At 50.6% G+C, this 13,905-nt stretch overlaps 1 protein-coding gene across 1 annotated transcript in view; it reads left to right on the top strand.

Annotated features, from left to right (window-relative positions):
* The window catches only part of ALKBH5 (AlkB family member 5, RNA demethylase), a gene marked incomplete at its 5' end in the record, with an annotated part of 13,960 nt that extends 3,282 nt beyond the window's left edge, over nt 1-10,678 (top strand). Inside the window, 3 exons of the mRNA XM_009576221.1 lie at nt 3,450-3,530; nt 7,943-8,098; nt 10,027-10,678. Of these exons, the coding sequence (XP_009574516.1) occupies nt 3,450-3,530; nt 7,943-8,098; nt 10,027-10,210 (421 nt within the window). The remainder of the gene's footprint in view (nt 1-3,449; nt 3,531-7,942; nt 8,099-10,026) is intronic.
* Nucleotides 10,679-13,905: the final 3,227 nt, after the last annotated feature.

Raw genomic sequence — 13,905 nt, forward strand, 5'->3', positions numbered from 1 at the left:
CGAGCTGTTGTTTGGGGATGGCTGGCTAGTCTGCATTTGTGGGTTTTCTTTTTTCTTTTTTTTTTTTTTAAAAACAATTTGGTAAGCATCAATCGATAGAAGCAGAGGGGAGGAGATGGAAGAATTTGCCCATTCATCTGTGGAACACGTGCTCTGATAAATGCTTAGCCTGGAAAAAAAGGAAGGGAGCTGGCGGGGGGTGCAGAGCCAGCCGGGGCGAGTGGTTCCAGCCGGACCCCAGTGCCACACTGTGCCCTGCAGCCGCTGTCGTAGGTAGCAAATCTTGGCACCGAGACGGCTTTTGTTTAACTGATGGGTGTTGCGTCTCAGCACCGTGGTTGGAAATAGTGCAGTTGCAGTTAGCCAGAGGAACAAATGACCAAAGGTAACATTTCCCAAATTCTGAGAGCTTGTACGCCATACAGGCTTCCCTTCTGCAGCTGGTGAGTGCTCCAGGTTGTCTCCTCGCTGTTTGTAATAGCAGTGGAAACATCGTGACGTTTGTCTCTCCTGTTGTCTCGAGGCATGCCTGATGGTAGCATAATCGGAGCTGGTTGGAGTCTCTGGAGGATGAACCTGCTTTCTTCGCAGCTGGAGGAATCTCTCCGCAACTGCCTGGATTAGATGCTTTTCCAGAAAAATCTGATCCCTCAGAACAGGCTGTTGATGCAGAGGAAGTTCTGCGTGTGCCAGTGGTGATGAGGCAAATAGATTTGTTCAAGCTCTGCTTGAACTGGTCGGTGTCACATCCGTAGTTTGTGGCAGCAGCTTTCCTGAACCACAAGTAAAGCCTCGAGCTGCTCAAATCCTGCGATGGGCCTAGTGCGTGAGGTCTCTCTGCCTGCGAGCTGGCCTGGCTGTTGTCAACCCCTAGAAGTATTTCTCGTTAGAGACTCTGCAGAACTTCAGGGCCTCCTTTCTGGTGATGTTTGTACAAAAAAATCTGCTTTCCTTTCTATGTGAATCAGTTATGTTGTGGCTCGGCAGGAGCTCTTCTGGACTGAAAAAGAGACTCGGGGAGGAGTTGGGGGTGTAAGATCTGACAGGTTAGTTAGGAGTTGGGGTGTTAGTTGGGGGAGCGTGTGCAGATAGCATCTGCACCTCCCCGTGTTCTTCTGGAACAGCTCTAGGCTGGAGACGTCATGCTTGGGTGTTCTCGTGGGCAGCAATTTAGGGTTTTCCTTACGCAGCTATCTCTTACCTTGTGCTTTGGGTTTGTTCTCTGGGCAAGAAATCTCTGGATTTGATATTATTCCAGGTGTTTTGTTCCAGCGTCTGCCCCTTCACTCATCATCAGGATGCAGCAGGGCCGGGCAGTGGGTGAGAAGTTCATGCTGGCATGAAGCAGAACAAATGTGACACAACCAAATAATCTTTTGCTTCCATTTCTCGGTGCCTGTGCGGACCCCTTTGCTGGAGGGCCATGCAGAGAGATGCCGTCGCTATATCTGATAGGGTGCAAGCTGAGTTTTCCCAGACCAGCACGGCACTGGGGCAGACTGGTGGATCCCTGTTAGGGCCTCAGACTGGAGCACTGGGGCTGTTGCTTTGGTGCTGCCCATGTGCATCTGGGACCACAAGCTCTGCCTGGTGCCACTCTGAAAGTGAGCTGGAAAGCGGGTGCCTGCCCTGGGGAGTGAGAACGAGTGGTCAGGCTGACATCTCATGATGAAGAGCGTGGATCTGGAAGTAGACCTTTTCCTGATGTTCAGGGTGTCGCTGAGGATGTGCTGAGTTGAATGTTAACGTGGGTGATATTAATGAATTCGCTGGAGCTTGACGCAGAGATTCCTGCAACATAATAGAGCATCATTATAAGCCCCTTCGCATAACGCTGTGTTGTTCTGCAATGCCCCAGAGGACGGGGGGGATGGACATCAACCCCTGTTTTAATTGATCAGGTTTTACTCTTAACTCTCCTCGAAGCAGTAAATCCGTCTCTGAGGGGTGTGTGTGTCTCGGTGAGTGGGTGGGTTATCTAACCAGATAAAGAAAACCTGGTCCCGTTCCCAGAGAATACCTGCATGTACGTGATCTGTTCTCTGCTCTGAGCGTCCTGAATAACCTGCCAGCCGATGACCCAGGCCGTGCTCCTGGAGGGCCGGCTGACAGCTGGCGTGGCAGCAGTTTCATGGTAAAGCCTCGTGGGGAGAGCAGGCTCGGTGATTTCTGCTTCAGGTTAAACTAGCGTGGGGGTGTGCTAGCTTTGTGTGGCGTGAGCAGCCTTCGCCCAAGTCCCTTCAAAGGTCTTCTTGTCCTTGCCAGCTGTTTCAGGAGGCTCTGAAGGCATTTTCCTTCTCTTTTCCCCATCTTGGACTCTAGAAGGCTCTTTTGTGAATAGACACTCTCCAAACAGCAGGTAGAGGGCAGGCCCACCTCTCGGACCCGCTCGTTAGCACCCATGCGAGTGACGAGGTGTGCTCCTGGCAGGTAGTTTGTGTGTCCGAGCAGGTGTGATGGCCACTCTCCACAGACCCGCCACGATCTCACGTCTGTGCTGGACCCCAGGAGTTGTGCCGAACAATAGAAGCAGCCATGAGAAAAACGCTCCTATGTGTTGTGGGTAGCTGGGGCCCTCGCTGGCCATGGCTTTTTCTCCAGCCTGCTAGAAATGTGGAGTAGCTGAAGTCATCTCATACAGCAAAACACTTCTGCCGAGAATGGCTATTGTGTGGCCCTGTAGCTGCTTGAGCCTGGTGTAATTTTCCTCGGCCCGGGTAGCTGTCTCATCTTGCGAGCCCTGTGGCATGGAGGTTTTAGGAGTGCAGCTTGGTTTGCAGGTCTGAATTTGAAGGTTACCCCGTGTGCGCTGTGTTGGGGTTGGGCTGTGCTGGGGGGTGATGTTTGTATCGTGGCTGAGGATGTGCTACGTAGGGGGTAGCGGGGAGGGCGAGGATGCTGAGATGGCAGCATCTGTGCCCAGGTGAGGGGGGTGAGACAGTCGATTCTTACCACCGCTGCACCCCCTCCTCAACTAACAAATCTTCTCATCAACTCTGGTACGCGTTGGTGTCTGGGTATGCTGCGCATCTCAGCCATGAGAGATGTTTTTTTTCTTGGGGACGTGTGTGAGAAGATGCTTTGGAGCAATGCGCTGATTTTTTCCCCTCTCTAATTCAGTGATAAATGAATTGGCTGAATTTGCACTCCATAAACTCATTTTCTACATGTCTTATTTCACAGTGTTGTGGCAGGGGGCCGTTTCCTCTGATGTATGCTAAAAAATTGAGTCAAAAAAAAAAAAAAAAGCCCTGACTGTCCTCATTCTTTCCTGAATTTTCTTCCTTCCTATAAGTCTATCTCCTGTGTGCCTAGGGAATGGTGTTTGGAAGAGGAGTTCCTGGTGGAAGTTAGGAAATGACTGGCCAAACTGAGTTGTTGAGGCTGGCAACCACGTTCTGCTTCTGCCTGTCATCTTTCTCACAGTGGCTTTTTGTTTTTGTTGTCAGTGGATATGCAGCCGATGAAATTACACACTGTATTCGACCACAGGACATCAAGGAGAGAAGAGCTGTCATCATCCTTCGAAAGTAAGTGTTGAAGCCCTCCAGACAGTAAGATAAACTTGGATGTGGTGTTCTGATGTTTCCTAAGGTGCTTTTAAAGAAACACTTTAAAACTGCCTTGCTTGTTAATTTGCTGGCATGGTTTTACATCTTGATTAGATGTCACTCTGTTGCTCACTTGTGTCTTGCCATACCCATCGCTTGGCCAGTGGAAGTAGATGGAACTTGTTACTGCAGAGTTAATCACTTCTTGGCACTGTGCAGCAGTACTTCATTGTAATGTCTGGGTTTGCAAGCGCTGTTCACATCCAAACACCTGGTTTTCATTGGCTGCCTAACTCCAAACAGCTAAGATTTCAAACTCTCTTGTTTTGGGCTATGTATTCAGGTGTCTGATCATATGATACCCACATGCGTGAGTTACCTGGATGGTCCTTTGAAGCTGATGCTTACGATGAAGAATCTCCTGTAAAGCAGATAAAGTTTTCTTGGTAGCATGGCTTTCATTTCCTGGGGAGAGGGAGGAAGACGCTGGCTTCGAAGGGAAACGGATGCAGTGAATTTAGTGATCACTTTACAGAGCTTGTCCTTTGAGTCGGTGGTGGGAAGCCGAGCTCTGTAAGTTTTATCGCACGCTTCCTGTTCTAGAAGATATGCTGTCCTGGTCAGCTGATGGCATTTCATCAGCCAGTGTCTGTTCCTAAGCTCTTCAGAAAAGAAAATGGGAAAATAAAAACCCTCCAAACCAACCGCATCCCAGACTCCTCAGCATAACCTTTTTTTGTGCCCAGAAATGTCCTCTCTCCTCAGTTCCTTCTACTAGGAGACCAGAAAATGTGACTGCCACATGTTGACCCATGTTGATTGTGCCTTAGAAGGTGTTAGCAGTAATTCCACTGTCAAGAAATCTTTTTGCAAGTGAAAACACACATGATTTGAGTACTGTAAACCCAGACGAAAGTGTGGGCATCAGGGCAGGGCTGCAGTTGTGGCCCTGGCTGGCATAAGGCTAGCAGGCAAGTGATCTAGATTCAGACTTGCTGAGCCTTTGGACAGCTTAGTTGGTTTCAAAACAAGTCTGGCAACGTTGTGAAGATATGGCACAAACCCAGCGGAGTGTAGTTGGACATCTGGTTAGAGAGACCCATGAAATTAAGGTAGGAAAAACAGCAGCCCTGAGGCGTTAGCCAGGCAAAATCAGCACAGACCCAAGGAGGCAGGATGAGATGTGGCAGGGGATAGAGTAGGATCAAAGAAAGAAAGATTAGAACCAAACCACCTGATGGTTGGTTATTACCACGTGAGGTTTAAGGCAAGAGGGTTGCAATAAAAGGCTGTTATGTTCATGTTATTGGTTACTGCAGCCAACGAAAAGCAGCGCGAGTGCTGATGAGCACCAGCAGAAGGCATCTCCAAATCCTGTAGCTGCTTTAGGTGGACTTTGGGATAGAGAAGCTGCCTGTCCTAGGCTGTGGAGCAGTTCCCTAGGAAAGACAGACTCGGCTAAATAAGCTAAAGCTGCCCAAACTGGTGCAAATATCTAACATACATGTTTAAACCGGCTCTGCCTCTTGCTTTCACCAGCCTCTGTAAGCTAAGGGCGTTGAGTTATTTAATCTAGCCTGACTGCACTCAAAGTGCAACTGGGCAAGCACCTATCTGGCTGAGATGTACCCAGCTGACCTGGTGCATCGCTGCTGAACAGGCAAGGCCCATTAGCTCCTAGCAGAGCCGTATTGGCTATGTTTGCTTAGCCATCCTTCTGTAGCAGTGTGTCCTTCTGTCTTCCCCTGATTTTAGGGGCCTGATTTGCTTAGCGTTAGAGCAGAAGTCTCTGCCCAGTCATACGCAGACAGCGATGAGCTGACTTAACTGGCAGGCTGAATGAAACCACAACAGGATTTTTCTCTTGAGCAAAGTGGAAACCCCCGGTAATTATTTTTGTGTAATCTCCGTAGAGCTTAGCAGCCCTGGTGAATACATGGCAATTGCCTGTTTGCCAAAGGGTGCACTCTGATTGCTGCCAAATAGAGCTTATTAATTGCTGCTTATCCCTTGTGACAGCAGCCGTCTCCTCGCTGAGTCCCGTGTGCACGCATGCATGCACAACAGGGCTGCAGTGACCTTTGTCTGCGCTCGCATCACCATGGCATGTATTGCTGCAGCAAATGCCATTCCCTAGTCCCGGATCATGCGGCTTTGTGCAGTCTGAAATAGTGTGTTATGCAACCAGGAAAACAGCTACTTCCGTTGGTAGCTTGCTAGCACGAGAGGCTTGGGAGCAGCCAGCGGCCTCGTAAAACTCCTCTTCCCTCGTCTTCATGGTAAGAATCAGCCCCGAGCTTTCCAGCAGGATCAGATCAGTTGTGTCATAGAGCGGCATTAACTTTGCTGCAGCTTGGAGCTGGGATATTCGGCTCTGAATAGGCTGCCAGAGCCTGCTGGGCCCCAGACGTTTGAGTCTGGATCTGCTCTTGCCTCTACTCTGAGCGCGTGGTTCTAGAGACGGTTTTTGCTGGCAGTGGCAGGAGAACAAAGCCGCGCGAACCGGAGGAGCGGCTGGGTTTTGCAGGATGCTTGAGAGCGGCGTGGTTACCAAGTAGGTCATAAACACTTCAGTGCTGTAGTGTGATGATATTTACAGTGTTTCCTGCGTATCGGAGTGCAGGACTGCGGGGAGCCAGCAAGGTTTGGAAGCGCTTTGAGCAAGAGGCTGGGGGGGAGGAACGATGCTCTCAATTTCATGAGATGCGGAAAGAGGTAATGTGGGAGGTGGGGATAGAAATGAGACCTAGTCAAGCGGGTCTTGAAAGTCATTTTAGAGGGCTTATGCTGCCATTTGTAAGCATTTCTTTGTAAGCAGTTACATCAGGGAGTTATTCTATTTAATTTGAACTTTGGTAAGTAATTTGCTCTTCATTTCAGTATAGCCTCTCCTCGTACCTGCTCCTACAGCTCATACCTGCATTGCTCTGTGGACAGAGAGAATGTGGCTGGTGTTCCCTTGCCCTTGCAGTATATTTGGTGGTTTGTTTGTTTTAATTGCAGGCCTGTAGTTGCTGTTGTATTTGAGAGGTATTTAAACCACCTAACTTGTTCAAGGCAGGATCCGCAATGCCTTTGCTGTTCTAGCTGGACTGGGTCCAGTCCTGGAGCCGAGAACAGCTCAGGACAACAGCGCTGGGGACTAGCGCAGGCTCCAGCCTGGCAGCTGCCTGCGGAAGCGTTCCTCGTTTCTGGCATGCTGGGCGGACTTGGGCTGCCCTGCCCAGCTTCGCGTGTGCCAGCCTGGCATCGCCCTGGTTAACTGAAGAGCTCTCCCTGATGGCAGAGAGGAAGCTTGGCAACTGGACGTGCTTCCTAACGGGAGTTTAGGTTGGGATTCTCCTGTGGAAACCTCTGTCAGGAGCTAAAGTTCAGCACTAGAGAGCAAGTAGTGATTCTCCCCTTTCTTTCACCCAGACCCCTTCCGTATTCACCCCTAATCCCAAGGAGGGAGACAGCCTGCAGAAACAATATCAGGGTGCCTTTCCTTCTGGGAAGTGGCTTGGATCCTCCTGAAATTGGCAGCTCTGGAGCACCAGTACCACCTTTTAGTGTGTCTTGCCCATTCTTAGACTTCAGTCTGTGTTCTGAAATAGACTTTAGCAGTGCTTCTAAGTTGAGACTGGTAACTGTGCTGTGCTTGGAGACGGTGGTAGTGCTGTGATAAGACGCTGTGCCGTCGAATTTTCATACTCGGTCTGCTGCCCCCCTCCACGTGTGCATGGCTACAGTCATCCTGGACCAGTGACAGTTCTGCTCTGGGACGAGCTGTGCTCACTCCCCAGTGTAGCTTGGGTGCGTTTCTATCCCAGCATGAACAAGGCAGTGCTGCGCTGCTGGGAGGGATGTGATGCAGCTTCTGTTTGCTAGACCTTCTCCTAACTCGTACTTCAACTCTTTAAACCTCTTAGTCAAGCTGAGAAACGCCTGACCCCCAGTGATCTTGAGACAGTAGGGAGTTTCCAGATAGAAGCAGTTATTACTGTTGTAAGTGATGATGGATTTTGCAGGGCATCTCCCAGGTGGCTTAACTGGAGCTGCGAGTTATTGACGAGTCACTGTGATTTCATAGGATTTCACAGGGGCTCTAACGCCTCTACTCTGTATCCTGTAACTGGGATTGCAGTGAGCCCTGCGCCATTGGCGTTTACCGCATGACTATATGTGTCCCGAAGCCTTCCTCTTCCCTCTAACCAAGGCAGCAAAGCTGCAAGTACCAGGAAGCTGCAGCTTGTTTTGCTGTTGAGCGTAACAGCCCTGACCCTCTTCCTGAGCTGTGTGGCTGGGATTGAGGGTTCTACTTCAGCGCATCTAGGACAGACGTCTGCTGCAGCATGCTAGTGGTTCTGTAGAAACTCCTTGCAAATTCTCTTCTCTTTAAACATTTGCAGAACAAGACTAGATGCACCTCGATTGGAAACAAAATCGCTGAGTAGCTCTGTGTTGCCACCAGGTTATAACTCTGACCGTCTATCGGGAAGCAACCGGGACCAGATCCTGAAACCAAAGCGGTCCCATCGCAAAGCAGATCCTGATGCTGCTCACAGGTAGGATGATCTCTCCTAAGAGCGATGTTTTGGATGGTACCTCTAGGTCAGTGCATGTCTGAGGTTCCTGGCCTCTGACAAGAGAGGCTGCACAGCACGCTTAAAAACATCCTAGTTTGCATCTGCTGGGTGCTTTCTGTGGTATACAGGTCTGTTTTATCAGGATGAGGTTCTTTATACGTTCCTCCTAGGCTTGCAGAGGCTAAGCTCTGGCTGTAAGCAGCTTACATTGTTTATCCTGTGAGTGGCATAATGAAGAAGCAATAGATTTGGCTGGCTCTTGATAATGCAGTCATTCAGAACAATAGTTTCCCTGCAGCTAATTATTTTTGACCTCTATTGCCAAGCAACCTGTGCAGCTGCGTTAAACTATATTATGAAAGCAGTCTTGGGAGAGAACATGAGGTTTTGCTATCTGGGAAAGGTGAAGGCCTTCTTGGGAAGCTTCTTAGACCTGTTTTGGTTCCAGAGCTGCATGTGTATATTTTTGTGTGTGTAACCAGACTGTGCGAATGCGTAAGCCTGACCTTCAGGGAAGCTCCTTGCTGAGGTTTCAGACAGCTTGAGCTCTGCAGCAAGGCTTCCCTCAAACACCACCTTGCTCTGTGTGAACGTACTGATAGCCGTGAGTGATATCCAGTCTGCCAGCTGTCGCGCAGTATTTCTGCTATTCTCCAATTCCAAAGCTTCCTGAGGATTGAGACGGCATTCTCTGCACATCGTGTAAAAAAACCAAAAGTTGGCTTGGTCCCAGGGCTTGGCTGCTGTGCGGTCCCTGACCGTGTTTCAACCTGTCCTGGAGGGAGGAGGGTGGGGATGGCTTGTTTATGAGCAGTGTTCATTCACCTGGACTCAGACTGACTGGGAAGATAGATCAAGAAGAGAGGCTAGCCTGTAAGTGAAAGCTTACGTCTGAGCACGCAGTGGGCCAAACAAAAGTTGGCTTGGTCCCGGGGCTTGGCTGCTGTGCGGTCCCTGACCGTGTTTCAACCTGTCCTGGAGGGAGGAGGGTGGGGATGGCTTGTTTATGAGCAGTGTTCATTCACCTGGACTCAGACTGACTGGGAAGATAGATCAAGAAGAGAGGCTAGCCTGTAAGTGAAAGCTTACGTCTGAGCACGCAGTGGGCCAGTATATGATTAGAGAAGCGATCATGCAGGACAAATCTGCAGATCCGTGAGAGCTGTTTTTCAGCCTGATGTGACCTTATCGGGGTGGGGGGGCTTGCATAGACTCCTGCAGCAGATGGGTGTCAAAAACATGTTTTTCTCTTCCTTTGGCCTCAAAGAGTCCAGTATAACATAGCTAAATAGCATGGATATCAGATAGTGATATCTCTTAGAGGAACTTGGCAGTTGCCACCTAGGATGAAATAAGTGGTCTGTGCAGCCCACCAGCCCAGTCCTACTATGAAGTGATCACAGGTGAGAGCAGAGGCGGCTTTGCAGAAATAACAATTGCACTGTGCTAATGTTTGAGAGAACTAGCGAGAGGACAAAGGAGTTCAGAGCTGTGGTTTGATCCTGCACCACAAGCGCCCCAGCAGCTTAAAAAGGAGCTCAGCTCTGCGCTGTGAGTTCTGCTGTAGGAGAGACAGATCCCTCTGCCCAAGGGATGTTTCTCGGAGCCACAAGCTGTATTTAAGAAGAGGTGACTGGGCTGTTTGGAAGGTTCCTGGTGGAGGTGAAGACCAAAGCTTGCCCTGGGAAGGACTTGCACTATCAAAAGTAAAGTTCGCAGCCTCTCCATGGGAGGTGCAACTTGGTGATCTGTTCCAGCTTTGCTGAGTGCCGAGTGCCGGGCAAGCAGTGTGGAAAACAGTCAGACATATCGCTCAAAGTATGCAAAACTGCAGATACTGTTTCACAAGGGAATGCCTAAATCCTGTTGTGGATGTGCTCTCACTCCCTCTTGCCCTCTCTCCATAGGCCACGGATTCTAGAAATGGATAAAGAGGAGAACAGGCGCTCAGTCCTCTTACCAAAACATAGGAGACGGAGCAACTTCAGCTCCGAGAACTATTGGCGAAGGTCTTACGAGTACACGGAGGACTGTGATGAGGAAGAGGAGGACGGCAGCCCAGCCAGGAAAGTTAAAATGAGGCGACACTGAGGATTGCACTTTCCAGGCTCGCAGAGCTGATGAGATTGGCCTCCAGTCTGTGAAAACTTTCTCCTCCCTCTGGCTATCTTCCATCTAGCTTCAGTTTTGGTTTTTCCTTTCAGGCTGAAGAGTAAACAGGAAGGATCTAGCGATTTGTTTTTATGAATGGAGGAATGCTGAGACATATGTAAGGATGGAACATGTCCAGTGCACATGGTGTCCTGAGTCATGGGTCAAACAGGCATCTCTCCCTTAGGAAGCAGATAAAGTTATGCCAGGCTGTCTGTTGGGATTTCTTTTGAAAACACCAAAAAGTTTAACTGTTTCATTGCGCAAGATTCAAGAATTGTATTTTTGTTTTTTGCTTTAACTTTCTTCCTTTCCAAATGTTCTAAATATGATGTTTGACCCCACAAGCTGAAACTCTCTGTGGTGGCCTCGTATTCCTTGCTTCACCAAAGGGCTCCTTGGTCTGCTCTTACCTAGTTGTTGTTGGGTTTGTTTTAAGGGTGCCCTGCAGTAACTGGAAGTTTGAAGCTTTGCAGACCCCTCTTACTGCAATTGATTTCAAAGGGTTTAGGACATTTTTGTTGCACTTTAGTACCAGTTTTAAATGCCGTAGGTTTCCTTTCCAGTCCCTTTCCAGTGTGGGCTGTGCTGCCCTCTGCAAGAAGAATGTACGTGAGCTCTGGTTTCTCAGTGCCGGTCTGACCGGGATATATTTTGGTTGAGGAGGAAGGAAATGTGACTGGCTTCACTGAGGCTGGCCCAGCATTGACCCGAGGTCCATACTGGAGCCCTGGGGCTGCCGAGAGAGTGGCCGCATTGAGTACATGCTGCTTCCCAGAGCTGGAGATAGCAAAGAGAGTAGGAGAGACGCCGTGCTTGCGAGGACGCTTGCCTTGGGACCCCCTGAAAAGAGCTGTTCTCCACTGCCTGGGGGACTGGCTTTCGGCCCCTTGCCCCTTTTAGGTGGAGAGAGTTGAGATGGCACAGCATCCCATCCCGAGGGACCGGCTGCGCTCTGTCAGAGCAGGAACAGGCGCTGCTGCGGCCTCGGGGAAGCCGGGCAGCTCGGCTGCAGTCCGTCCCCTCCGAGGCTGGCTCTGGGAGTGAGGACGCTGCAAGGGTCTAGTTTGGCCCCAGTTCAGTACATTCAGCAGCTAGTGCTGCAGCAGTTGCCCGCCTCCTCCTGGCTTATTCCTGCCTGTATTCCTGGATAGAGAGTTTTCTCGTTGCTACAGAAAATGCTGAGAAGAATTGGGCATTTGGCCCTGCGGAGTTAGTGTTCGAAAGTCTGCCGCCTTCCTCCTCTTCTCCCACCCGGTTTGCGTTAGCCCAGACCGAAGCCTCGGTGTTTTCAAAGTTTGGGGCCCAACACCATATTTAGAACTGTACTTTTAAGAAACTTCCTCCAATTGATTCTTTGAACCCAAGTGTTGGCAGTTGTAAGGAGTAGTCTTATTTTTAAATTTTTACTGCTTTGCCCTCCCTCAAATTGTAGTTTTTCTTAGTGTCGTGTCCCCCACACACTTCATGGTCTGCACGCTTGGCAATAAAAAGATGTAATATATTTTGAAACCCGTTTGCTGCTGTCTTGAGGGGCTCCCAGTCAAAAAAAAAAAAACCCAAACCCCAGGCGTTGTTCCCTGGAGCGCTGTTGCTTGGCGATCGAGCACGTTTGCTGACATCTGGGTCTCGGTGTCCTTTTCCTTCCCTGCTGCAGCTCCTGCCACTCGCCCATTGTTGGGGTTACTGCTCAGGCTGGATCTAGTGGTCAAGTTAGTGCAAAGGAAATTACCATCACCTTCAGCACTGCTGATCTGCGAGGGGCTCACAGGTGAGGTCCCCAGTGCCTGTGTCTGATTCTCTTTATCCAATTGCTTTCCTGGCAAGAGCCCCCGTTGGCTCAGTGCGGAGGTACAGGCACAGCCTCGCGGCCAGCCTTCGAAGGAGCCTGTCTTGTCTGCCCAGAGATCTGAAAGTTCATGCTTCTGCTGTTTCTGAAACCTTTAAAAAGCCTTTTTCAGACCACACTTAGCGTTTGAAGTGGTGTTCCTTGCCCTCACAGCTTTCTGCAGAGAATCTGGGCCAGCTCTTGGCTACGAACCCCCTGTTTTGGAAAGCTTGGCATTCCCCTGATAGCAAAACCGCATGCTGGGAGCATGGCTGGTGTAAACATTGCCGGCAAGCTAGAGACCTGCTAGCAGGATGCCTAGCAATGGCTGCTTCTAATCGTCTTTCTGGATTCATCCTGGTCGTGCCCTGTGCCCTCCTCGGTGTCAGGCTCTGCTGCAGGTGCTGCTGAGGTCTCGGCTCTGCACAGCCTGCTCTCCCCCCCACCAGCTCCCAATTTTACGCCTACCTCTGCAATACGGACCTGTACCCTGGTGTCTCAACTCAAAAATGAAGCTGGAGGCAACCTCCTTTTGCGGGGCTGCTTCCCAGAGCAGGATGAGGCGTTGGCTCTGTCTCCACTGAAGGCTGAACAAGGCATCCTGAGGTCTTATCTCTAGCCCGGTACCAACCATCACCTCATCCCGGTCCTTGTGCAGTCTGTATGCGTGCAAGTATCCTTCCTCTCCCAGTTTGTTTTGGTATTCCTGCATGCCATGGTTGGGAGCTCTCCCCTCCTTCCTTCCCCCTTGCCCTGCATCTGTTCGGTGGGTCTGAGCTGGCAGCCGTGGCTGGAGGGACAGGAGGGGGTCCCCGCCGGGGCCGCTCTTCTCGTTATCTGCTCTTCATCCGCCGGTCTGTTCTTGTGTGCGCTTGGTTTTCAACCTGACTGGTTGGGGCTTGACACCTTGGAGAGAGAGAGAGTGGGACACAACCTGTCTGACCCGTAGCACCTCTTGGGTGAGGAGTCCCCAGCGTGTAGGCAGGCCATCTCCCCCACTTGTACAGACATTTTCTATACACATGGATGTATATGTGTAGATAACATGGTTTTTTAACTCTTTTGCACTGAACAACATCGGAGTGAAACCTTGATTTGAAACCAGAAGACACATTTTTCACGTGGATCCCTTACCGTAACCTGTCTGGTAAAACTGTGGCTCAAAAATACTGGTGATGCCCATACCTGTTCTCTGTTACAGGCTGTGTCGGGCTGCCTGCAGGCTTTGGGTCAGGCTGGTGGCATGGGTCTGGTGCGGAGTATGGAGGGCGTGACCTCCACTTTGGAGGCAAAACTTCTCCCCACCTGCTCCGTGGGATGGGCTCATGCACAGACCTGATCCCGTTGGCTTTGTCGTGTCTGTCTGGTCCGGTCGTGCGGTCTGACCTCCTCTCCATCCACCCGCAGCGTGTCATTCGTGTAACCTGCTCAGCCCGAAACTGGGAATAAGGCTACATCCAGTGTGACAACCCCACGCACCCCAACCCACAGCCCAGACCATGAGAACTGTCTTTCCTAAGGAAGGGGAAGGAAAGCGGGCTTTGTCTCCACTTCAGTGGGGTTTGTCCCTGCTTTTCTGCAAAGAGCAGGGGGAATTGGGGTTTGTTACTGTTACCCGTATCTCAAGAAGACTCATCCAACTAAAGCTCTTGCATCGGTTGCCTGGGCTCGACATGTCCGTAGGAAGAGAAGGAAAGGCTGTTTGCCGGCGGCAAGAGGTGAGCTGGCCTAGGGAGGGGCTGTCGGTCTGCCGGCAGATCCCTGCCCGGCTGGGCTCGGCAGGCAGGCTGCCTGCAGCAGGGGCACC

Source organism: Fulmarus glacialis, unplaced genomic scaffold, assembly GCF_000690835.1.
Source record: "Fulmarus glacialis isolate BGI_N327 unplaced genomic scaffold, ASM69083v1 scaffold21244, whole genome shotgun sequence".
Classification (NCBI taxonomy): Eukaryota; Metazoa; Chordata; class Aves; order Procellariiformes; family Procellariidae; genus Fulmarus; species Fulmarus glacialis.